This window comes from Dromiciops gliroides, chromosome 3 (genome assembly GCF_019393635.1).
Source record: "Dromiciops gliroides isolate mDroGli1 chromosome 3, mDroGli1.pri, whole genome shotgun sequence".
Classification (NCBI taxonomy): domain Eukaryota; kingdom Metazoa; phylum Chordata; class Mammalia; order Microbiotheria; family Microbiotheriidae; genus Dromiciops; species Dromiciops gliroides.
Genome location: NC_057863.1, coordinates 123123766 through 123150987, shown reverse-complemented (window position 1 = coordinate 123150987; position 27222 = coordinate 123123766). Strand labels below are relative to the sequence as shown.

General features: G+C 36.6%; 1 protein-coding gene across 3 annotated transcripts in view; it reads left to right on the top strand.

Moving 5' to 3' along the window:
- The window catches only part of KLF12 (Kruppel like factor 12), a 581101-nt gene that overhangs the window by 377155 nt on the left and 176724 nt on the right, over window positions 1–27222 (top strand). For all 3 annotated transcript variants that reach the window (XM_043994967.1, XM_043994966.1, XM_043994968.1), the window contains exon 4: window positions 24527–25076. In XM_043994967.1, the coding sequence (XP_043850902.1) occupies window positions 24527–25076 (550 nt within the window). The remainder of the gene's footprint in view (window positions 1–24526; window positions 25077–27222) is intronic.

The following is a 27222-nucleotide window of genomic DNA, read 5'->3' as shown; positions in this document are numbered from 1 at the left end:
TGTTTGCATTTTTCCTTGTGGAAAAAAAAAAAGATTTCTATACTAACATCATAATCAATAAATTTACTTTTGAATACATTCATAAATAAACAATATGAGATAAAACACCAACTGTTTGTCATACTTGTTGCATAGCAATGCATAATTGAGTATGGAATTTGAATCTATGAAGTGGCCATGTTTATTTAATTCTTCCATCAGAATTAGTAATGTGTAGAATTTGAGCCAGAACTCCTGCATGAAGGGGATGGGGGAGGGGCCTCTCCTCATTGCATCTTTTTCATACATGCTCCAGTTGTGAGAGTAGTGGCTGAGAAAGAAGACAATCTGATCGAGCTGGCATCTTTTGCTTCCCTCTGGTTGTATAGGCCTGGTCCTTTCCTGTTTATTTATGTTAGTTCTCTTTCATTCCCTCTTTCCTAAGTATATCTGTTTATGTACACCTATTGGAAAAAGAAGGCAGGCAAGGAGTATTTCCCAGGAGATTTACTGGGCTTCGGGGAGTGCATGACTTCTGCCTTGCTTGAGCACAGATTCACTTATTGATTGATTCATTCCTTCATTCAAGAAACATTTATTGATCACCTACTCTGTGCAAGGTGTGATGGAGGACACTTAGATTTATACGACAGTCTCTGCGCTCTAGGAATCTATAATCTGGTAAGAGAGATAAGACATGTACTCACATACTGAAATATGAGACTGGATATGATAAGTGCAATAGGAGTAATACGGAATAAAGTTCAAAGAAGGTAGGGGGCACTTCCGACTTAGCTCACAAGACCAGGGAAACTGTTATAGGGAAGGTGGGTTTTTAGTAGAGCGCACTTTATTTAAAGAGAATATTGAAAGCAAAGATATAAAGGCAGGATAGTGCCAGGTGTCCTATTTATACTTAATTTGACCAATATCTAAATAACTTACATTAATAGACTCCTTGAGTCATGTATCAAGGTAAAAAGCTGTCCCACTACTTACCAATGGCACTTTCAAATATAGTCAGTTTCTAATAATTACTTGCATGCAGATTATTCCCATTCAATTTCAAGCACATGTATCAAGAACTATTGGGGGCAGCTAGGTGGTACAATGGATAAAGCACCAGCTCTGGATTCAGGAGGACCTTAGTTCAAATCTAGCCTCAGACATGTGACACTTTCTAGCTGTGTGAACCTGGGCAAGTCACTTAACCCTCATTGCTCCACCAAAAAAACAAGAAACAAAAACTATTGGCCGTGCTGCAATGTGGAGCTATGTCAGTGTTGTAACCTCATTCCTCCGAGCAAGGAAACTGTCCAGAAAGATGGTGCTGTGCTTCAGTACTAGGCTACTTATCCATAATTATATTTGCATTATTTCAGCAGCTATACACCCTTTCATTCATGTGAAAAGTTGAAAATGGCTTTAGATGAATGAGTATAGCATGCAAATATTATGGAATTTGAAGAAAAATAATCTTATCACCTGGCACATCTATAAAACTTCTGTAGACTTTTTCACATTAGTTAGTACAGGTTATAGGTTTGTGTGGTGGTGAGCATGGTTCAAGCAGATATGCTTTTAAGAACTAACTTTTCCTAGAAAATGTCCAAGGGTTCTTTAAGAGAATGTGACCCGTTGATTCAATGAGTGCTAACACAGTTTTGTGATCTTCCTCAACATGATTTGAGCAAAATTAATTGACCCTATTGTTTAATAAAGAACCGTAGTTTTCTTGTTTACTTTTTTCTTTTTTTAAATGTATTTTTGTCTGGTTCAATTTAAACACTTTACTCTATCATTGACTTCTCATTTGAGATTTAGTCTGGTATTTTCTTTCTTTTTCTTTTTTAAATTTTTTTTTTTTTTTTTGTGGAGCAATGACTTGCCCAGAGTCACACAGCTAGTAATTGTCAAGGGTCTGAGGCCAAATTTGAACTCAGGTCCTCCTGAATCCAGGGCTAGCTACCCCATGTCCTGTATTTTCAATTATCTACCAGACTTCTCCACTTGAGCATAATGAATCCCAAACTAAATCCATTATCTTCTCCTCCAATTGATTTTCCCTTCTCAAACTTGAAATTTTTTCAGTGGTACCTGAAATTTTTTCCCCAACTTCTCAGGTTAAAAATCTGAGAGGCATTGTTGACTTCATTTTGTCTTTATCTCCTCTATTTAATCAGTTGCCAAAAATGTGTTGATTCATCCTTCATCGTAGATGTTATGTTCATAACCACCACCTACTGCAGAACCTCATCACATCGTACTTTATTTTATACATAGACATGCACACCCAGTACCACACTAAATTAAATCTTGTTATCTTGCCGTTTTTCTTGGATCATTCCCTTACTCAAAAAATCATAATGAATTCCTACTGCCAATAAGGTCAAGGTCAAACTTCTTAATCTAGCATTCAAAGCCCTCTTTAATCTACTTCAACAACTATATTTTATCTCCCATTAATATCCAGTTCATTTAATATGTAACACAAATTCTTTGTTCCTGTTAGAATGGTCCTTTTATTATATCCCTATTCCCAATTCCATGTCTTTTTTAAAAATAACATTATACAGCAAAAATGATGCTGAGCTTTGACTTCATTTCCCTGTTCTGATACTTGCTAGATATGTGACAAATCATTTAACCTCTCAGGGCTTCATTTTCATTCTTTATAAACTGAGGTAGGGGGAGTAGATGATCTCTAAGGTCCCTTGATCCTCTCATCTTCCTTTTTCTCCACCTCTGCCTACTTCCCCTCTTCTTCAAGGTTTTACTCAAATGGTACTTCCTCCACAAAGTCTTCCTTAGCTCCTTTAACCCTAAATGACATTGTTTCTTTTTTTTTTGGGGGGGGGGTGTGGAGTTTTTTGCAGGGCAAGGAGGGTTAAGTGACTTGCCCAGGGTCACACAGCTAGTAAGTGTCAAGTGTCTGAGGCCAGATTTGAACTCAGGTCCTCCTGAATCCAGGGCTGGTGCTCTATCCACTGCGCCACCTAGCTGCCCCTGTTTCTTTACTTTATGCAGCATTTGCTAATCTATACACTTTGTATTCACTTATCTCTATACACATTGCAACTCTCCTTGTAGAGGTTACAGATTCATTCATTTTGGTCCTTCTATGCCCAGTAACAGTGACTTGCACATAGCAGATGCTAAACAAATGCTAGTTAAATTAAATCATATTATATTATGATGTGTGATTATATCAAATCAAATAAACAAATATTTATTGAGTTTAATTTTGTGGGAAACAGTGTTAGACATGATGAATAAAACAAAGAAGCCTTTAAGCATCATTCCATATCTTTAATGAATTTGTAATGTATATGGAGAGAATATAAATATGTGAAAAGTTAAATAATAAGAAAAGATTTAAATAACAGTTAAAGACAGCAATAGGAAAATTACTGCAAGGTATTAGTACATGATTAATTTCTGAATGCTCTCAGCCAGTACTCTTCAGTATTTTTACTAACAACTTAATGGAAACATAGACAGCATCTGAACCTAATTTGAGAGAAAAATAAAGCTTGGAGGGGTAACTATTACACTGGATGATATAACCAGCCCTTCTGAGCATGAACTCTGTCTCATTAACTTTGTATTTCCCTATGCACTCATTACAGTGCATTTGTATAAGGTAAGTATTTAATAAACGTTTGTCAAATTGAATTGCCAGATTCAATAGGACTTTGAAGAGTTTAAACAATAAGCCAAATCAAACCAGATGAAATTTAATTGGGATAAATGTCTGTGAGACAGACTGGTTTTCTGCATCCAGACAGGACTGAGAGGTAGAGAGAGACAGAGACAGAAAGAGATACATAAGAACTCTGTGTAAGATGGACCAACAAGAAGCAGACCAAACTGTGAGGTTTAAACTCCATATATGGTTGCCTTAAATTAGAAGCTTTAGCACCAGTCTTTGGGCATTAAACATTTATTAAAGCATATTAGGTATTAGAAAGAAAAGAACACGTGGAGTTAAGAAAAGGCCTATCTAGCCTAGAGTTGAAGCCTGGTCTGGTTCTTCCTAAAGTCCTCTGCTTCAACCATGAAATCCTCTCCAACTGAGTATGGGAGCTTTTTATAGGTCTGGAGCAGAGGCAGTCCTTACACACTGCTTCAAGCTGATTGATTGGTGTTATCCAAATCCATTGGTTCACTGGACTTGAAGGTGGTCTAGAGTTGAGATCAAAGTCCTTAGCTTCTGAGAACAATACCTCCTTAAGGGCCAGCCAGGTGTGGTTACAATCTAATTAACTTGAAGTAGGCTAATCAGCAAACTCAATCACTCTCACTTAATTCAATCAGTTTAGATTAATCTCCAGGTGAGCCTTTGAGTATCTGCCAAATCCCATTATTTTCTCACACCAAGCTGCAACTTCACTAAGAGAATGACCACAGTGAAACTAAAACTGTAACTGTGGTGACCTTGAAATAGAATTATGAGCTCAAACATTCGACTTATCTCCCTTCTTCTAGCAAAACTGTTCCCATCTACTAATAAGCTTTTTTTTGGGGGGAGGGGGGCAATGAGAGTTAAGTGACTTGCCCAGGGTCACACAGCTAGTACGTGTCAAGTGTCTGAGGCCAGATTTGAACTCAGGTCCTCCTGAATCCAGGGCTGGTGCTTTATCCACTGCACCACCTAGCTGCCCCCATCTACTAATACTCTGCTTGGATTCTTTGCCCCAAAACTCCAGGACTCTCTTACCCTTCTAGTTATTCTTCAGTTGTCTAAAAGAAATCCATGCCCTTTCTTAACTCTAGTTATTATTCTTTCATCCCCATTCACCTCAATTTCAGCCCTCCAGTATCCTTTCTCAGATCTTCCCACCCCTTCTACTGCACCCTCTGGACCTTTCAGTCTATAATTAACAAACTTTCCTTCATTTTAGGTATAAGTTTCTTCTTCTCATACTCCTTCAATGTTTTGTCACTCACAGAGACTTAGCTCCCATCAAATAGATGATGCATTCCTCTTTGGCCATCCTCTCTAATCCTGGTTTCATGTCTCATATCCATCGACCCTCTGCCTCAGTGGGCCCACTAGGAAAGTCAAAATATTCTTGCTTCTTGTCATTACTTTTTTTTTTTAGTGAGGCAGTTGAGATTAAGTGACTTGTCCAGGGTCACACAGCTAGTAAGTGTTAAGTGTCTGAGGCTGGATTTGAACTCAGATACTCCTGACTCCAGGGCTGGTGCTCTATCCACTGCGACACCTAGCTGCCCCTGTCATTACTTTTAAGATTTTCCATCTGCCATTTCCGAAAAGAGAAAAAAGACTTATTTGTACAAAAATATTTCAGTAACTTCTTTTGTGGTGGCTAGGAATTGGAAATCAAAGGAATGCCCATCAATTGGAGAATAGTTAAACAAGCTGTGGTATATTATTGTGATGGAACATTATTGTGCTATAAGAAATGACAAGCAGGATGATTTTGGAGAGGCCTGTAAAGACTTGTATGAACTGATGTATAGTAAATGAGCAGAACCAAGAGAACGTTATGCACAGAAGAAGCATTATTATTTGATGAAGAACTGTGATTGACTTAATTATTCTCAACAATAGAATGATCCAAGACAGTTCCAAAGGACTATTGATGAAACATGCTATCCACCTTCAAAGAAAGAACTGATATTGATGACTGAAGCATGCTATTTTTCACTTTGTTTCATTTTTTCTTTTAATTAAGTTTTCTTGTACAAAGTGACAAATATGGTAATATTTTCTATAATCATTAAAAAAAAGATTCTCCATCTGCCACTGTCTCTCAGCAGCCTATCCTTTGAGGGGTTCACTTTATCTAAATTCTTCATCCAATTCATATCTTGGTGACTGTATCTAATGTTCCCCAACCCAAATTTCTAAATCAATGGATTTAGTGCCTCTCATAATCTCCCTCTCAAACTCAAGTTGTGTCCCCTAACCTAGGGGACTTCAACAAATTCCCACATTGACCATGTCCCAAAATGCATGTCTGATTCTGCATTTTTAGTCTATTGCTTTTCTGTCAAGTAGTAGGTAGTACTTTTCATCATTGGTCCTCTTAGTTGAGAACTTTTTCTCAAACTTTTCCAAGAATGTTGAATATATTCTTCCTGAGCCCCTGGCCCCTTTTCTCCTTGACATCATCCCTCACTATCTCCTCCTTTACTCTGTTACTCTGCTGAAAAGAGAGCCTTTTTCCTTGTCTTGGGTAACCCCTCTACACATACTATCCATCTTCAGAAAATTGCTCCCACCCCACCCCATCATCCCTCCCCTCTCTTGTTGTCACTCTCTCCTCTATACTGGGTTCTCTTTTGCCTACAAACACACCCATCTCTACCATTCTTTCAAATCTCTCACTGTATCCTACCATACACACTACTGTATCCTTCTTTTCCCAACCAAACTCTTTGGGGAAAAAGCTGCCCTTACTTGATGCTTACACTTCTCCACCCCCTTTCTTCTATACCTCTGGCAATCTGGCTTCTCTCCTAATTATTCAACAGAAACTTCTCCTTCCAAAGTTACTAACAGTATCGTAATTGTTAAATTTAATCATCTTTTCTTCCCTCAAAATTAATCTCTCTATTCCCTGCAATTTTTGACAGTTGATTACTGTCACTTCTCTAGGGTTTTGTGACAGTAGTTCTCTCTCTTGGTTCTTCTTTTCTCAGCTGACTACTCTTTCTCGATCTCCTTTGCTGGTTTGTCATCCAAATCCCACCCCCACGCCCCAGCCTTGGCTCTATCTCAGCAAACTTTCTTAGACCCTCTAGTGAATCTCTCAATTATTGACTTCACCGGTCCCTATGAGATCAGTTATCAACTCCATGTAGATGACTCCAGATCTACATATCTGGCCATAGTCTCCCAAATTCCCATTTCATAAACTGCTTTTTTGGATATTTTAAATCAAATGTCTAATCAGCATCTTAAACTCAATGTGTCCAGGGGGCAGCTAGGTGGTGCAGTGGATAAAGCACTGGCCCTGGATTCAGGAGGACCTGAGTTCAAATCCAGCCTCAGACACTTCACACTTACTAGCTGTGTGACCTTGGGCAAGTCACTTAACCCTCATTGCTCTACCTCCCCCCCCCAAAAAAAAACCTCAATATGTCCAAAAGAGAAGTAATCTTTCCCCTGGACCTAATCCATTTCTGAACTTCCATTTTGCTATCTAGACCAAAGCTTCTTAAACTATGGGTTGCAATCCCATGTGTGCATGCATAACTGAATGTGAGGGTCATGAAAAAGTTGGCAGTAAACTTTTTATTTGTATACCTATTTTTTATTACCTATATAGCTGGGGTTGTGTGAAAATTTCTTGGGCATAAAAATTTCTTGGGTGTAAAAATTTCTTGAGCAAAAAGGAGTGGAAAAAGTTTATGAAGTCCTGATCTATAGGAATGCGATCCTTTCAGTAACCTAGGTTTAAAACTTTGATGTCATCCTTGATTGATCACACTCATCTCACATAACCAATCACTTGCTAAGTCTTGTCATTTTTTTCCATATATCTCACATATGTCCCCCTTTCTCTACTCATTCTATCACCTGGAGTACTACAATATACCCCTAACTAATTTCTTTACCTCAAGTCTCTCCCCCAGTCTAATTCATCCTCCATACAAAAGCACAGGTCTGACTGTCACTCCCTGATTCAATAAATTTCAGTGGCTCCCTATTACCTTTAGTATTAAATGTAAGTTTCTCTCTTTGGCATTTAGAACTCTAAAGAACCAACCTACCTTCCCATCCATAGTTCCCTTCTTGGTATCCCTGACAGATGACATTCCATTTCTACCTCCATGTTCTTGTATTGGCCATCTCCCATGTCTGGGATGTTCTTCCTTCTTGCTATTTTTTGGAATCTCTAGATTCCTTTAAGACTCAACTCAACAGAAGGTATTCCTCTGATTCCCCGGGGTGCTAGTGTAGAAGGTCTTAGACTGGGATCTATGGACCCACCAAGGGGTCTTTAGATGGATTTCTGAGGGTCTGCAAATTTGGATGAAAATAACTTACATCTTTGTTTTACCCACCTCTACCAAAATTTAACATTTACTTCAATTATTTAAAAAACACTATTCTGTGGAGGGGTCCATTAGTTTTCAGTAGTCTGCCAAATAGATCCATGACACCAAAAAGGTTAACACCCATGTTAGTATCTTGTATCCCACCATTCCTAATGTTACTTTATATCTGCTCTGTGTATTTTTGAATGGTTTTCTATATATCATGCCATTATCCTATTAGAATCTTAGTTCCTTAAGCTCAGGACTATTTCACATTTTTCATTGTATTTCCCAGTCCCTAGCAGGTGCCTAAGTACCTAGTAGCCACATAAGGAATACTTCTGGATCTGTTATTTAATTGATTAAGTTTTTTAAAAATCTACTTCTTAAACTACAGGATTGGGAAGACTTTGCTTAACAGTAAACTTATTTATCTTCTCACATATTTATGTACCATCTTTCCATGCTGATTATAAAGTCGTTGAATTCATTGTCTTTGCTTTCTGTGCTCTTTGCATATTTCACAATAAAGTGATTGTAAGATCCTTGAGGACAGAGACAATCCTTTTTAATTAATCCTTGTGTCACCAATACCTGTCACTAGTATTGAGCTAATAAATTGAATTAAATCATTGAACAGTGGTTCCTGTGGAAAGGAGCAGCTAGATGGCAGTAAATAGAGTGCCAGTCATCTTCCTGAGTTCAAATCCAGCCTCAAATACTAACTATCTGTGTGACTCTGGGCAAGTCACTTAAGCCTGTTTGCCTCAGTTTCCTCATCTGTAACATGAGGCGGTTGAACTACATGGCATCTAAGGTCCTTTCCGATTTTAGAGCTATAACCCTGTGCTCCTTGTCTTCTATTTCTCTATCTTTTTAATATAACCAGTGTCATACTAGACACTGTTTAATAACTACTTGTTAAAGAATGTGTTTTCTGCACTGTTAACTGACATGTTCTTCTTTCTTTTCCTTTGAATTATCCAGTGCTTTCTATTCTTATCCTATTTCTGTTTCTTGATTCTACCCTATCAGTCACACTGTCATGCTATTTTCTGTTTACAGTGATGACTCACAGATCTGTAGGATATGTTGTGTTACCAGTAGCCCCTACCAGGCTCTTCCTGATAGAGTAGAAAGAGTGCTGGATCTGGAGTCAGGAAGCTTTGGTTCAAGTCCCAGTTCTGACATTTTTTAGCTATGTGATCTTGGTTAAAAAAAAAAAAATCACTTTCCTTCTCTGAGCCTGAAATTCATCATGTACAAAACTTCAGTGCCTGCCCCTCAGGGTTATTACGAGGATGATGCTTTGGGTAGCTTACAGTGCTATAGAAATGAGTTATTGTTATGATGTCTCAGATGCTTTAGAATTCCTCTCTCATAACACTAGGGCTTTTCACATTAGAACTTATGTTCTTATGTTCTCACTACTACCAGCTCCTCCCATATCCATTTCAGTAAGTTCAGAGTAGATATGTTTTGTGTAGGATTAATATATTTTTCATAGCATTTTTAAACAAAAAGAGAGAAAACAAAGAGCCTGGATAATTTACTCTAAAGACTGAGAGTCTTCATTCATTCATTGCAAGTGCTGAATTCTGAGGGTTGGGTGATTAATTATTCATTTCTGGAAAATCAAATATCTTATATTAAACAAAGGCTTTTGACTATACTCTGGTGGGTTGGGGGGAGACAACAGCAACCTGACCTAATAAAATGATTTACTGGGTTATATGGAAATCTTGAGCCAGAACGAACTTACAGAGTACAATTCAATTCAATCAGCATTTTTTGAATACTTGTTATGCACAAAGCATTGCCCAGTCCCATGAATCTCAGCAGCCTGGTCTACCTTTCTTCAAATTGGAAACTCCATAATCTCCTTCTTCTAATGTCTTAAAAGCATTCCAATTAGGATAAGCATCAGTATGCTTTAGTCAAAAATGCTATGGGCAAGTTCTCAGAAGAACTGAATTTAAGCTCCAGCTTTTCCCCTTACTAGCTATGAGATTTTGGACAAATCATTTAATGCTTCTGAATCTTAATTTCCTCACCTGCTGTACCATACAGATTCATTGTAAGGACCAAATAAAATCCCATAAATCAAAGCTCCATTTGAAAAAATTCATAGTGCTTTAATATTATTGACTTACTGACTAAATCTAAGATAATCTCCCATTGGCTAGTACAGATACTTCTTGTTGTAATTTAGACAAATTATTCCTTGTAATCGCTCATCAGGCTGTAGGACTTAAGTATAATAAAAAGATCCATGACCTTGGATTAAGGAGACTTGGGTTCAAATCCGTGAAGCAAAATTTACTAGCTTTGTTACCAGGGACAATTGCTTTGCCAGATCTAGCAGCAGTTTCCATATCAGTAAAGTAGTGAAAATAATCCTTAATCTACACTCTGCTAATTCTTCCTCAAGGTTACACAGCGGTGCTAATTGGGTTCACTACAAATTGATGTTATACAATTTTTACTGGCCCTTCATTGCCACATAGCAAACTACTCTGATTACTCTCTAGAATGTTCTCCATAATGACTATTTATCCTCCCTACTTAGACCTCTTCTCCTGTGTCTTCCCATATTCCTTCTCAAAAGAAGAACTAGCTTCCTACTTTACTATGAAAGTAGAGGCCATCCACCATAAAGGTTTAGCTCTCTCACTCCTCGGTCCAGCCCCTGATGAAGAAGGGAGGCCTCTTGTTGCCAAGGCTAACTTCTCCACTTGTTTTCTCTATCCCATCCCCCAATTGCCCCATTGCTTTTTTAGCTGTCTTACCTTATTCCTTGCTGGTATCTAAAAACATATCCAGGTTTCCCCCATTCTTTTTTTTCAAAAATGTATTTATTTATTTTTGGTTTTGATATTTGTTTAGATAAGATTTTGAATTTCAAATTTTTCTCCCTCCCCCCCTTCCCTAGACAGCAGGTAATCTGATATAGGTTATATATACATAATAACATTAAACATATTTCTGCGTTAGTCATGTTATACGAGAAGAATCAGAGCAAAAAGGAAAAACCTCAAAAAAGAAAAACAACAGCTTCCTAAACAAGAGAAATAGTATGGTCCAATCAGCATCCATATTCCACAGTTCCTTTTTTTTTTTCTTCTGGATTTGGAGAGCCTTTTCCATCATGAGTCCTTTGGAACTTTCTTATACTGTTGGATTGGTGAGAAGAATCTAGTCTATCACAGTTGATCAACACATAATGTTGATGATACTGTGTACAATGTTCTCCTGGTTCTGCTCAGCTCACTCATCATCAGTTCATGCAAGTCCTTCCAGGTTTCTCTGAACTCCTCCTGCTCATCGTTTCTTACAGCACAATAGTATTCCATTACATTCATATACCACAACTTGTTCAGCCATTCCCCAATTGATCCCCCATCCTTTTAAAATACAAACAAAAGACTTTCAATTGATGCTGCCAATTCACTATCAGCCTATATCACTTCTTCCCTTTCACAACTAAATGCCAAGATATGCTTTTTCATACTCATTTCCTAATTTTCTACTTCTACATTTTTTGTGTTCTTGCTTCAAACTTGGTCAAAACTGTTCTCTCCAAGATTCCTAATGAGTTCTTAACTGCTCAATCCAATATCCATTTTCTCATTTTTCACCTATGTGGAACTGTCTTAAGTTTTGCAGATTGTCTCTCTGTCTCCCCCACCCCACCCTCACCCTGCTCCTTTTCTTCCTCTCTTCTTCCCTCCCTCCCTCCTCTCTCTTCCTTTGGCTTACATTCTGCTGTTCTTTCAATCAGTTGATCTTTCAACAAGCATTTTTTTAACCTTTTTCAGGCACTATGTTAAGTCCCAGGGTTACAAAGAAAGGGGAAAAAACATAAGCTCTATCTTAGTTCTCTTGCTCTTCAGTTATTTTTCAATCTCCTTTGCTGGATAAATCATCATCCTGTTCCTGAACATCAAGGGATCTCTTCTCTATATACATTCTGTTCCTTGGTGATCTCAACCCTCATGGATTCAGATATTATCTCTAAGCAGATACAACCAGGTCCCAATTAGGGTGAATATTGAATCCCATGAAATAGTCACATGATTCAAATTCACACTGCTTATTTCCATTGGGTTGAAACCAATGACCATATTTTAGATAATTACAACTTCAATTAGTGAAAATTCAAACACATGCAACCACTGCATGTGATTAATTGAGCTATCAGGATCTAACTAACTCCCAGCTTGACCTATCTAGACCTCACTTCTCTCTCTCTTGAATTTCACTCCTGGATTGCCTGTTGGATATCTATACCCAAAGGTCTTATTATATATATATTTTTTTTCCCTCAAAATCCATTTCTTCTCCAAACATTCCCATTTATATTTATATTACCACCATCCTTCCATTCTCCTGGGTTTATAATACTGGTGTCATCCTTGATTCTTCCATCATCTCTCTTTTTTTTTTAATTTTTTATTTTTTTTAGTGAGGCATTTGGGGTTAAGTGACTTGCCCAGGGTCACACAGCTAGTAAGTGTTAAGTGTCTGAGGCTGGATTTGAACTCAGGTACTCCTGACTCCAGGGCTGGTGCTCTATCCACTGCGCCACCTAGCTGCCCCAATTCTTCCATCTTCTTAAGCCCCACATTTCATCTCATTCCAAGACTTGACACTCTTACCTCTACATCATCTCTTCTATTGTCTCTACTCACAGTTTCTACCTTGATTCAAGAAACAGAACCATAGATTTTGAACCAAAAGGGACCTTAGAAGCCTAGGAACCTAGGCAGCTAGGTGGTATAGCCCTGAAGTCAGTAAGGACTGAGTTCAAATATGACCTCAGACACTTACTAGCTCTGAGACCCTGAGCAAGTGAGTTAACCTCTGTCTATCTCAAGTTCTACAATTGTAAAGTGGAGATAATAATAGCAACCATCTCACAGAGTTTTGAGAATCAAATGAGATGATATTTGTAAAGCACTTAGCACAGTGTCTAGTAAATGAGTGATACCTAATAAATGTTCATGCTCTCCTTCATTTTCCCTCATGGTACAATACCTTCATTTTATTGAAAAGCAACTTGAGACCCAAAAAGGTTATATCAACTACCCAAGGACACACAGGTAGTAGGTATCAGAGACAGGATTTGAACCCAGGCCCTCTGATTCCAAAGCCAGTATTCTTTCTGCCATACTACACCACCATCTCATTTGAACCCTTTCTAAGAAGACTGCTAATTGTTTTCCTGCCTACATTTTCTCCCTGTTAAAATCCAGCCTTAATATAGCATGGTGCCTTGCATATCACAAGATTCTAATAAATGTTTGTAGAAATGAACTAAGCTATCATCAAGATTATGTGTTGATCCACTGTGATAGACTAGATTCTTCTCACCCACCCAAAAGTACAAGAAAGTTCCAAAGGACTCATGATGGAAAAGGCTCTCCAAATCCAGAAGAAAAATAAAGAACTGTGGAATATGGGTGCTGATTGAACCATACTATTTCTTTTGGGTTTGGTGCTGTTGTTTTTCTTTTTTGAGGTTTTTCCTTTTTGCTCTGATTCTTCTCTTATAACATGACTAATGCAGAAATATGTTTAATGTTATTATACATATATAACCTATATCAGATTACCTGCTGTCTTGGGGAGGAGGGGAGGGAGAAAAATTTGAAATTGGAAATATTAAAAAACAAATGTTGAAAATTATCTCTACATGTAACTGGAAAATAATAAAATACTTTTATTTTTTCAAAAAAGAAATGAACTAAGCTTATAAATAGAAGTTATTTTAAATTTCCTTCTAAGATACATAAACTAAGGTAAAACAAGTCAACAAGTACTTACTATCTTAGCACACTATGCCCAGGGCCTAGGACTCCTGTTCTTAGGGAGCTTAACTGTTGAGCTAAGGTGACAAGACATAAAAAAGAGAGCTAATACACTAATAACGGAGGCATTTGTATCAAACAAATGATATATAAGTGCTATAAGAGAACAGGGAACAGTTGATTAATTTTAGTCTTTCCCCTAGGGGTATATTTCTTAAGGCTCTATCTACTTTTTTCTTTGCTCTTTCTAAACTCTATTTTTATATTTTCTAATCCCCCAAAATAACTTATCCATATCAAGTTTTAGTTGCAGGACCCCAAGCTGAAGTACTCTAAAAGGATGTTAAATAATGAGTCAAGAGGAAGATTATTCCACTCACCACCGTCCTACTATTTATATTTCAATGTATAATACGAGAAAAAAAACCACTACAGCATCACATTCGTGACTCATACAATGTCACATACTTTGTAGAAGTTTATTACCAAGTTTGCACATTGGCAGAGTTCTCTCCAGAATATTGTAGTTTACAGTCTATGAGAATAACAACTGGCAAGGTCATCTTAAAGCTTCAAGATGTTTTAACTATGGAAAGATGTGTCCTAGTCAAACTCCCAGCACTAAAATGAGTCATGCCTTTATTGCCTTCGAATTTGTCTCCACTATTACAGGAAGAGTAGGAGGAATGTTTGCAAAACTATGAGGCCACTCTATGTGCCACTGATAAAAGGGAAGAAGGATATTTTCCTCAGCGTCCCCAGAATTTTCCGAAACGAAGGAAGATGTGGATTTTTTAAATGTAACATTACAATAATTAGTCACAAAAATTCATGGAAGTTTATACAGTACATTTTGCTTTCTTACCAAAAACTGATTTTATGATTTTGCATGATGTGGATTAAAATTGATTTATGGTTCTCCATGGTATTTCCAGAGTGTAGCTTCTATTGTTTTCCATTACTCATTTCCAGATTGTATCTTCTACATGCTTTATAATGACAAAACATGTAGATGGTAAAATTTAGTCCGTGTGATGTTAGCAGTAGCTTCCATTTTAAGAGTTTGATTTCAGGTGGATCTGAAATGTGACCTTCAATAGATTCAGTTTATGTTTCAAGAAGATAGAAACCATATATGGAAATGACTGATCTCGGTGGAGCTGTTCAGTGTCAAAACAGTGAACAGTGGTGCATAGCAGTGACTCTCATCCCAAAACAAACTATTGTTTTTTTAGTCTTTTAATAGATTTTATAAAGAAGCTTTAATAAAACACGGGTTAATTCTTACTTATCTCCCTTCCCTCTCCTAAACATTAATTGGAAACCTTTATTACTTATTACTTGGCAGTAATTTTGTGATTGATTTTACATGTAGTGGGACGGAATAAAACTCCTTGAAAAATGGACAGAGTATGATAATCCATAGCTAGTTGCCATGTTTCCACTAAGAATAAGGAATATGGAAGAACTAGCCTTTGAGACAATTAAGTGAGGCAAACCTTTCAAGGGGTCTGATTAAGCTAATAATGTATACCTTTTATTCTTTCTAAAGATAGACATATGGGAATATATCAAAATTTACATGCAATTTTACTGAATCTACAGATAAGCTTTTTGAGTACATGGATTCTTTTTTCTTTATCTTTGGATTTCTCTTAGTATTCCATACAATAGAAGTTTAATGCTTATTGAACAGTGTTGAATAAATAAACTTAGATTCCATGCTTTATAATGACAAAAAATGTATATGGTATGACAATCTATGTGACATTATCAACATCTTCCTTTTTAATGAGCTTTATTCATATAAAGCTTTAGAGCATTGAGAACATTTTCATATACTTAATAAATTGATCTTAACAACCCTGGGAGGTAAACAGTTATGCTGAATACTTTTAGTGTGTTAAAGCTAAAATTCTAGCTAGTCTGTCTAAAATATCTAATGAGTGGTTGCCAATAAATTACAAGCTTTACAGGGTTAGACTTTTAAGCATTTGTTAAGGAGAATAAGAATTTAGTAAAGAGAGAAGGAAGGGGGGCAGCTAGGTGGCACAGTGGATGGAGCATTGGCCCTGGATTCAGGAGTACCTGAGTTCAAATCTGGCCTCAGACACTTGGTACTTACTGGCTGTATGACCCTGGGCAAGTCACTTAACCCCCATTGCCACACCAAAAAAAAAAAAAAGAGAGAGAGAGAGAGAAGGAAGGGCCTACATTCTATTAAAGGGAGAGCGCATTTCTAGCTCCGCTCTCCTCCAGAGTCCACAGGAAAAAGAGTCCCAGTCAGAGTGCCAGGCTCCTCCTTCTTCCTCCCACAAGCAAACGTCACTTCCTGACGCTAAAGAAAAGACACATGGTCTTGCCCTCAAAGACCTTCACCTCACGGGTGGAGCTCTTCTACAGTAAGTCTCCAGCAGGTGGCGATATTCAAATTGTTACAAGTGTAACAACATAAATAATTTTATATCTGTGGCATTTAAACTATATAATTTGTTGTTTGAATAAGAAAAAAAAATTATAGGCCTTTTGCTTTTTTCAGAATACCTCTACAATGCCTCATCATGCCATGAAAGTGACCTTTTCCTCCAATTCTATACAAGAGGAGATAGTTAACTTTGAATGTTCTGCCCTGTTAAATGGCTTCAAGTACTACTTTGTTATTGGTGTAGGTGTTCAGTTATTTCAGTTGTGTCCGACTCTCTGTGGCCCCATCTGGGGTTTTCTTGGCAAAGATACTGGAGATTGGTTTGCCATTTCCTTCTCCAGCTCATTTTACAGATGAGGAACTGAGGCGAACAGGGTTAAGTGACTTGCCCAGGGTTATATAACTAGTATCTGAGCAAAAGATGGTGTTTGCTTTCTGAGGACCAGCTTACCTAAGGATGGTTAGATTTTTAGCCATAGCAATTCATGAAACAAAGAAAAACATCAAATGGCCCACAGTTCCCAATAGCACTTTGTCATTTTGCAATAACGTGACCAGAGAATACACAAAAGGGAACAGGACAAGGAGATCAAAAGCATCTTAGTAAGGAACCTCTTGCCTTAATTGCCAACCACAGAAATATGGGAGAGAGGAAATCACCAGGTTAGGATACATAGTCATATGTAAACCCTATGGTGAAGGCTTTGGAAATAGGATAATCTATAATGATTCATAAAACAAATAGGAGCAGTGGGAACAAAAAGCAACTTAAAGAAATCTTAAACAAATGCAACTAACGAAAGTAATCCTGAGGGCACTTTATGATGAGAAAGCAAAATATGAAAAACATCTACCTAGATCTTTGTTTAAAAAAATGACAACACAAACAATGTAAACAATAGAGCCACCATATTTGGACTCTTACATCTGCCCCAGGTCTCTTTGCAGAGCACAAGTTTTTAACTGTGATCCATGAATTTTTTTTTAATGTTCAGATAACTCTCTATTTGCTTCCTTTATAATCCTATGCATATTACTCTCTGTATTTACAAATATCATTCAGAGAATGGATTCATAGGCTTCACCAGACAGCCAGAGGAGTCTGTAGCACAGAAGAGGGGTGAAGAGCACCCCTTCTAGGGAACATGGAAATGGCACAAAAGAAAAGAAAACTTGGCTAAGCCATAGGACTTTAACAAATGTGCACAGAAGAGGTAGATGGTGAAGGTGACAACATTTTGAGGGTGTTGAGATATCAATTCTCAAGTCGTCTCAAGAAGGGAAAAGATAGCAAAGCATGGAGAAAACTAATGGCTTATTACCAAAGAAGAGTAGCTGAGAGAGAATCCTTAACTTTTGTCCCATATACTTCCTTATATATTTTTGTCAAAATAATATACGTGTACTCTATGGTCACCTTGATAAGGGCATTAGAAAGTCAGGCTTTTATAGGGGAAATTACAAAGTAGACTGTATCTTTACCATCTCACAATTGATTGAAAGATGTATAGAGGGGCAGCTAGATGGCACAGTGGATAGAGCACCGGCCCTGGAGTCAGGAGTACCTGAGTTCAAATCCGGCCTCAGACACTTAACACTTACTGGCTGTGTGACCCTGGGCAAGTCACTTAACCCCAATTGCCTCACCAAAAAAAAAAAAAAGAAAAGAAAGAAAGATGTATAGAATACGAGATCCCACTTTATTCATTTTTGTTGACTATGAAACAACCATTTGATTCATTAGCGTAGGAAGTCAACTTAAGATGTTTTCTCCAGCAATGGGTCTCCCATGTATTTCTGAAAATTGTGTAAAATACCATGAGAGAGAATGAGAATGAGAATATCATACTGAACAGAAGGAAGACAGGGAGCCAGACTGTTTACCTTTGCGAAATTGCTTAGTTTGGTTCACAAGCTCATAAGACGACATATTTAAAGCTGGAAGAGTCTACAAGGCAACAGTACAGTTGAAGCCATCCAGTCCATCCCCTTATTTACAAATGAGGAAACTAAGATAACCTAATAAGTGTCTGAGTCAGGATTTGAATTTAGGAAGTTTTGCTTATTCTAAGTCCAATACTCTTGTTTATAGCACTACCTATAAGAATTTACTGAGAACTTACTATGTTCCAGACACTAAGAATACAAACACAAAACCAATATTTTCCTTATCCTAAAGGAGGCCTTAAGATCCCAAGCTTCTTCTTGAAACAGAAGCCCTTCTTTTTAATATCCCTATTCTTTCATACTTGTTGTATGACTAGTAGTTTTGTAACACTTGAAATTCCAGATAAAAGTGAGGACCACCCAGATGATGGTGTGATGACACATTGCAAATAAGGAACTATTCAGGAAAGAATAGCATAAAGGATACCATCAGAGGAATGTATTGAGTGGAAAAGATAATGAGCTGATTATGTGGCAAGAATAAGGAATAACCAATGGAATAGCAATTGCTGTTCGATTAGTAGTCTCATGCTTTTGAAGAGAAAGAGAGATTCCCCAGTACTGTTGGATGGATTCCCTGTAGCATACTTAGAAGACGTGGATAAGAGTTTCATGGGAAGGCTAGGCATGAATGGATTGCATTATTGGTGATAGTGCCCAGATTGATGAGATCACAGTTTCATTTAAGTACTTCTATGCACAAATAAGGAAATGTGCTCATCATGACTGGAACAGCTACAGACCACAAGTTCAGAAAGTGGCAGAGCTAAAGCTAGAACTCAGGTCTTTGTAATTCTAGACCACTGCATTTTAGAAGGCAATTTTTTAGAACTTTAATTTCCATCACTGATTTTATACTACATGAGTGTCTCCAGTCATGTCCGGGGTGTTGCCAAAGTCTATAAAAATTATAAAAACAAAAGAAATTTTAGTTCATTTTAGATAAAAATTTCTTGTGTCATATAAAACTTTTAGGAGCAAATTTAAAAGCACGTAATGAACATGTCAAAGCTCCCAAAAGGTTAGGAATTCAATTTAACTTAAATTCATCAAACATTTATTAAGCCCCCTTCCTTTTTTTTTTTTTTTTAGTGAGGCAATTGGGGTTAAGTGACTTGCCCAGGGTCACACAGCTAGTAAGTGTTAAGTGTCTGAGGCCGGATCTGAACTCAGGTACTCCTGACTCCAGGGCCGGTGCTCTATCCATTGCGCCACCTAGCTGCCCCCCCTTCCTTTTTAAAGTCATTTTGTAGCTCCTCTGTATAGAAGATAAAACAAAAGAAAACCTCACTTCAAAAAGTTTATATATTTTCTACATGGGTTACCTGACACCAGGAGGTTTGATTTTTTTTTGGGGGGGGGGTAAGGAAACAGCAAAATACCTTCTACTAATAGAGAAATAATAAATAATTATGCATGGATTAAAACATTTGTTATTCAACAAGTAGCAAATGTGTATGAAGTAATAAATAAAAACAGTATTATAAGGAGGTGAAAATTCTTCAATAAATACTAATACTCAATTCTCTAATTTACTTTAAAAATCATTCCTTCATAAGAAAAGGGCCAAATTTTATTTCCCTAAAATACAGAAACATTATTTTAAAAGTCAGTCACTAGGCAGATTAAGAGTCAATGTATGTTGAGGTTGGGGATGGAGGTTACTTTTTGGTTAGAATGATTTAATTATTTTTTCAACTAGCTCTCACAGTTTGATTTAAAACATGCTTTCAAAACCGACTTTCAGAAGTATGGAAAAAGTCTACTTAGTAGAAGTATACCTATACTTCTAATAATGTTTAGGTTTATTGTCAGGTTTTATTTAACCCTCATCTCCCACCCCAGGCCCCTGCTCCCCAGGCAAGAATTAGCTTTCTAATGTGTGTAGAATTTCTTTGTATAGTTATCTCATAAAATCTTCAAGCTTTATTGGCTCTTTTAAGGTTATTTTATTATATAATCTATTGCAAAGTGAGCCTAATTATGCTCATTCCGGTTGGCTCAGATCCAATTCTTAGCACTGTCATTACTACTAAAATAGTACTGCCTTCGGTTTATGATTTGGAGGTAATGTATAATAAACTAGCATTCCTTTAATAACATATGATCATTTCAGCATTAAGGTTTACAAATTCTTTTCTTACAAACACCCAGCAAAGTTGGTGGTACAAGTATCATTATTAACATTTTATAAATGAGGAAAGAGAAGCTCAGAATAGTTAAGGTCCTTGACCAGGATCAGATAGTTATTAAGTGTTAGAGCCTAAACTCGAGACTCAAGTCTTTTAACTCTAAAGCTAATTTTTTTTTTCCTAATGTATCACTATACTGTTTAGACACTTGAAGGGTTGGCAATGCAGATGTATTTGGAAAAAAAAAAGTAACGGGTATGGCACATGACTTCTAAGAATTCCTTCCAACTAAATCTGTGAGCCCATGAAAACATCTTGGATTCTAAGACTAAACTATTCCTTGATTTTAGATGGCTTCTACTCATTCCTTCTCCAGTTATTTGATAGCAGATGTTTGGGAATGCTTCTTATCTAGAACATAAACTTTAGAAAGAAGCAATTCTGTTTTCTTTACTCCATACCATTTTCTTCACTGCTTTACATTTTTTAGCTCCTTTGTTAGAGACAGGGTCTTTTGATGATGCTCCAAACTTTTCTCACACTTTGTCTAATGTATGACTCATTCAGCTTCAAGGCATTCCTCTAGCCACTTTTTATTCTGCGGTCTAAACTTTCCTTTCTAGATATCTGTTGTTCTCTGCCTTGATTTCCTCTTTTTGCAGTCTTCATCTGTTATAGCTTCCTGTGTAGAATTAACATATTTAGGACCCTAGCAATAATAATTTAGGGGCACACCTTCCACTTAAAAAGAAGCAAAAGGAGGGTAATAAAATAACCATGCAGGGCCTTTTTATTTGAAGGACTAAGGATATGCTACAAGTTTCCTTGAAGCACTTTTTATGTCATTATATAGGATGTATAAATGAATATACTTTGCTCAAAGTTAGAGTTAGTAGGCTTTGCTGACCATATTATCACAGTGGAAAAGATTAGTATGGACTGCCAAGACATAATACTATATCCACTGTGCTAACAGAGGGCTAATATAATAAGACCTTTGTCCCTGTTTTCTGTAGAAATGTTATTCTTGAACGTTCTGGCCGTATTTCAACCCTGTTTGAAAAAAGAACCAGCATGTGTCTTTTTTATGTTTGTGGTTAGAGATCCATGCATAATCTGCCCAAGATACCAAATGAGGCACTTTTTTTAGTCCAGAGGTTATATTCATCCCGTCTCATGTATATAATTGTTTTCTATCTTTGGTCCTGAGCCCATACAAAAGCAACCAGTTCTCTAAGATTTCAAAATGCTTGTGAAAGGGACACACCCACTCTCTTGTTGAAAACTACATAAGGAAGAGAAAATGTCTATCAGTAGATTCTTGATGCAATTTCCAAAGGGTAGATTCTTACTCAGTAAGGAAGGGAATGGTTTTCTTAGGGAGTATAATCCTCTCTATCAAATTTAATAGGCAGATGTAGAATCCATCTAAATAGACTCAAGCTTGACATTTATTTGCTAGCCCATCTCTACCTCGCATTTTCATATCTCTTAAGCAATTTCCTGTTCTCTCACCTTCATGTATGACGCAGTGTTGATACAATTTTAAAAAAATCAAACCATGCCCATTTGTTTGCAGACAAATGTAAAAATGTGGCTTCAAGGTGTTAATGACAATAACATAAGGATGCAAAAGAAAAATTGTGGTGGAAACAACCATTTTCTTCTATATTACATTCTTTTGGTTATGTCCATTGCCAAGGAAACATAAAAAGGCACACTCAGAACTCTAAAGTCAAACAATGTATATTCAGTTGAGTGATAAAGTTCCAAAAGAACTTTATCATATTATTTAGAAATCTGAACAAATTGGTAGGCACATTTAAACAGAATCTCAGGAGATTTTTCTAGATGTGGTGAAATTTATAACCCTCAAATAAGGGATTTTTGAGTCATCCAAAAATAGATGAATATTTTTATTAACTGCCTATTACATGTCAGGAACTATAGGCATTGGGAATACAAAGACCAAAAAGACCCAGTATTTCTTTCATGAAGCTTACATTCTATATGGAGAAAAAAAACATACACAGATAAGTATATTCAAAATATTTATGTTTCTTTATTCATGTAACTTGGGAAAAATTCTAAATTAATTAATTAATTAAAATATTTCTGAAAAATGCATGGTAAATTTGAGAGAGACAAATAGACAATAATTATAGGAGAGATTAAGAAAGACCTAATAAGTTGCAAAAAAAATAGAGTAGTGTTTGATTAGAAAACACTGAACAATGTTATTTATATTAAAAAAAATCTTACTTGTCTGATTGTGATATTTTTGGTTTTTTTAGTCAGCTCTTTTAAGTGCTTTGAAAAGATTATAAAGCAATTAGTTTTCTGCATTTCAAGAATAAAGCTGGAAGCCTTATTATTTAGAATATTCTTCAATATTTCTTCTTTAGATAATTCATTTGAATTTATCTTGCATATATAAGGTAACAGAAGTAATCATGTTAGCTTGGAAGAAAAAAATAAAAACAGTAAACCACCAACACATTTCCATTTTTAGTTGATCTGTTACCATTGTCAACTTCATAATTGTTTTCTTTTCTTTTCAATTTTGAGAAGTTGAATTCTATGTTATATCATACTCATAGCTATTGTGTTTTGAATGGAGATGTTATTCATTTTACAGAAATAAAGAATCTGGTATTTTACAGAAATACATTCTATCAAGTGCAAAGGTATCCCAGTTTTAGAGGAATGGTACTTCTTATTCAGAACAAATTGTGAAATGAACCAATTTCATTTTATTTTGAACAATGTTACTCTGCTATAATAATGAAGGCTGAAGTTGTTTGTTCTTTATTCAGCGGAAGACTATAGAAGCCAAGGATATGTGATCATGACCAAAAAGGTTGGCTACTATTATAACCTTTGTCTAATTCATCAGGACAAATAATGTGGCCCCACTTTGTGTCAGAGTACTGGAAATAACCAATTTATGAATCATTTACTTAGCCTTGGACAAATCATTCAGTCTAAATTTTAGATTCACATCTAATTTATGTGTACTGGATACATTAAGGAGATACATTAAGGGGCTAACATTTAATCAGTGAATCTGATCTTTGTTGCCATTTTACAAAGAAAATTAATTCATTTACTCTTGAAAAGCTACAGCAATTAAAATAAACTAGGAAATCAAGATAGTTTTCTTTTTCTTTATAGCTAAACTAATGGGGAACATTGTCATGGATTACCAGATACCTTAAAGGATAACTCACCTCCTCCCTCTCCTTCAGAATTGGAGCACAAACATGAAGAACAAGGGCCTCCTTTCTCTCTTCATGCCCAGAATCCCTGATTCTCTCTTCAGCAACGCAGATCATAGCTCTTTGACTTAGCTCATGATCTTTGAGGGTTTCTGTGGCCAAAACAGTCATTACCTTGCACCCAACCTGTTAAAAGAGTAGTTGCAAATGTTGCTAGCTTGGTCCCCAAGTGAAAGTTAAGAGTCTTTCATGGGATTTGAACTAGAAGCCTTTTTGCTTTGGTAAAACCTGCCAGAGCTTATGCTCCACTGGTATAACCCAAAAGAACCCATGGTCATATGTATACCACAATGAGGCATCAGACTAGGACTTAATTAAAGGCCCTTCTCCTTTTTCACATGTAAACAATCATGTTTTTCCTGTTGTATCCTTTTCTAGAAATGCTGCAATAATATTTTGTGATGATCCCCATTTCTGAGTTTAGCCCCACCATGTTGTTTTGTGCATAAGCTATAATCTAGAATTAAGTTAGACACCTTTCAGGGTATTTAGTAATTTATATTTCCCTGGAATTCAGTAGTACTCATGGGGCTTAAAAGAGTTATTGCACTTCCCTAATTGCCTTATTTATTTCCAGGTAGTAACTTATATCCTGGCAGTATCTTGCAGAATGTAAAATAGAAACATCTTAGTGATTTCTCTCTGCTATATCTTCAATTTCTGTTTTTTTGGTCTATATGGTGATATGTGAGTTGAAAGGACCAAGAAAATCTTGTTTAAAATCAGGTAAGTATTTATGTATGAAGTTTGATAGAAATATATCATCCTCTTGTTATTTTTGAGGAGATTACACATTATCCTGAGCTTTTCTTAAAAGCTGGGTAAAATGTTATGTTTCTCATAGAAATATGAAGAAAGGTAAATGTTCACATATTCTGATCACATGCCTATGAAAAGTGACAGTCAAAAAAGAGAAATTAATATTTCATTTTCCCTCCACAGTCTCCAAACGTCCACAACTACCCGGATATGGAAGCTGTTCCGCTCTTGTTAAATAACATGAAAACGGAGCCCCCGGAGGACTCATTATCCACAGATCACTTCCAAACACAAACTGAGCCAGTGGACTTGTCAATAAACAAAGCCAGGACATCCCCTACAGCAGTTTCATCCTCCCCAGTTTCCATGACAGCCTCTGCCTCCTCTCCTTCCTCTACTTCAACTTCTTCATCATCGTCTTCTAGTCGTCCAGCCTCATCCCCAACTGTTATCACGTCAGTATCTTCAGCATCATCTGCGCCAACAGTATTAACTCCAGGGCCTCTTGTGGCCTCTGCATCTGGTGTGGGAGGCCAGCAGTTTTTGCACATTATCCATCCAGTACCACCTTCAAGCCCCATGAATTTACAGTCTAACAAACTGAGTCATGTTCACCGCATCCCAGTGGTGGTACAGTCGGTGCCTGTTGTCTATACAGCTGTGCGGTCACCTGGAAATATGAACAACACTATAGTAGTGCCGTTGCTGGAGGATGGGAGAAGCCATGTCAAAGGTAAGATAAAGAAAGAGGTCAAGTTTTCTTTTAGGTCCAAGGGTAGTTTTCAAATTAATTGCAAATTAATTTTACCAAACCTAAGTGGTTTGGTAAAGGTTCTTTTACAAAATAATGCTATCCTAATTTAAATAAGAAAAGCGTGCATCTGAGCCAGTAAACATTTTACTTGAGCCTATGATGTAAAACACACACAGAGATCTATCTTTATTATTTACTATATACACATATATATCTATATCTGTCTATATAGCTATAGATTACAAGTTTAGTTGAAAATAATTTACCACTTTATTTTTACCATGGAATTCAGACATTTAATTTTTAGGACACAAGACGTTGATTAATATCAGTTGTGATGCTTGCCTTTGTAAGCAAGAGATGGATAATATATGGTTGGTTCAGTGATTAGCGAAGCATGCAGGCATAAATACCTTCTTGTTAAAAATAGGCATCATGAAGATTTTCCCTTATAAATCAGTGTTTCTTCTGGTAGTTCAGCCTGAAACTTTTTTTTTTTTAATGACAGGTAAACTGCCATGGGATTCCAATGTGTGGGCTTTGGTGGTTATAGCAGTTGTTCAACTTTGAGTCACTTGCAGGTTGTTAACATGTCAGTGGAATAACACATCCAACAGTTGAACACTTGGCTATAAAAATAACACATTGTTTTGGCTCTCTCCTTCCACCTCCTCTTTTCTCTAAATGAGGTGATGCCTCAGTTGGGTGGGAGCAATGGAAGATGCCATCAAAATCCTTTAGGGATAAGGTAAGGGAAGGCAGTTGACTACATATGTAATACCCTGATGAGCCCCAGTTGCTTAATTAAGACCTTGGTAATTATTCAGCAGTTCTTGAAGATTTTTCTTTGGCTCTTTATTCTTTCATAGTCCTGAAGTGATTTTCCATTTTTATTTCTTATTCTTATTCTTATTCTTATTATTTTGCCAGGCTGTTGTATGATAGCAGCCTCATGATTTCTCTTCTTCCCTTCCCTCTTTTCACTGGAATCTGTGTATGAAATCACATAAGCCATCTTTCAGCAGAAATAGACCATGGCTGTTTTCATAAACTCATCTTTGTCAAAATCCATCCAAGCATATGGTGATTTATGATCTTTTAGTCTGCCTTTCAAGGGCAGTTAGGTAGCACAGTAGATAGAGTGCTGGGCCTGGAGTCAGGAAGACCTGGGTTCAAACTCGGCCTCAACCTTGGGCATGACCCTGTTTTCTTCAGTTTCCCCATCTGTAAAATAAGCTGGAGAAGAAAATGGCAAACCACTCCGGTATCTTTGCCCCCCAAAAAAAAATTACTAATGGGGTCACAAAGAATTGGACATGACGGAAAACAACTGAATAACAAATACTGAGCTCCCAAGGTCCCTTCCTATCTTGTGACCAACTAATCAATCCCTCAACAAGCACCTATTTGTTTCCTAAGTCCCAGATACTATGCTAGGAACCTGAGAATGCAAAGACAAAACCAAAATTGTCCTTTTCTCAAGGAGCTTCCATTCTATGAAGGGAAACAATGTGTACACATAGAATTAAATTCCCCACTGTACTAATTTCACCCAGAAAAATCTCTGGATTGATAATACTCTGAGGACTTTAACCTCCCAAAGCAAGAAGCAGCCACTTTCACTGCAAGTATGATGAACTTGGTTCTTGTGCTGCTGTTGTCAGTGGCCTACCACCATCACTGTTGTAGCTATAGTATAGAGCTAGAGAGAAAGAAAGGGGATTAAATTAACTTTTTAATTGATTTCACTATGGCCAAACTCTTTTGATATAGCATATACTTCTGATTACAATGTTCAAGTCATTTTTATTATTGATAATAGTAATAGCTGTTGACACAGTGATCCATTCATTGAAAAAACAATTCTGATAAATTTGTTTATTTTTATTTTTTAGAAAAGTTTAAAAAAACAACAAAAAAGAAATAAAACAAAACAAAAAAAGAAAAAAGTTTCATTGCCTAAACACTGAAATCAGTAGTGTGTGTGTGTATATATATATATGTATATATATATATATATACACACACATATATATACACACACATACATACATATATACACACACATATCATCCTTTTATTCTTTTTTAATTGTTTCCCTACCTCATTTCCCAAAGAAACAATC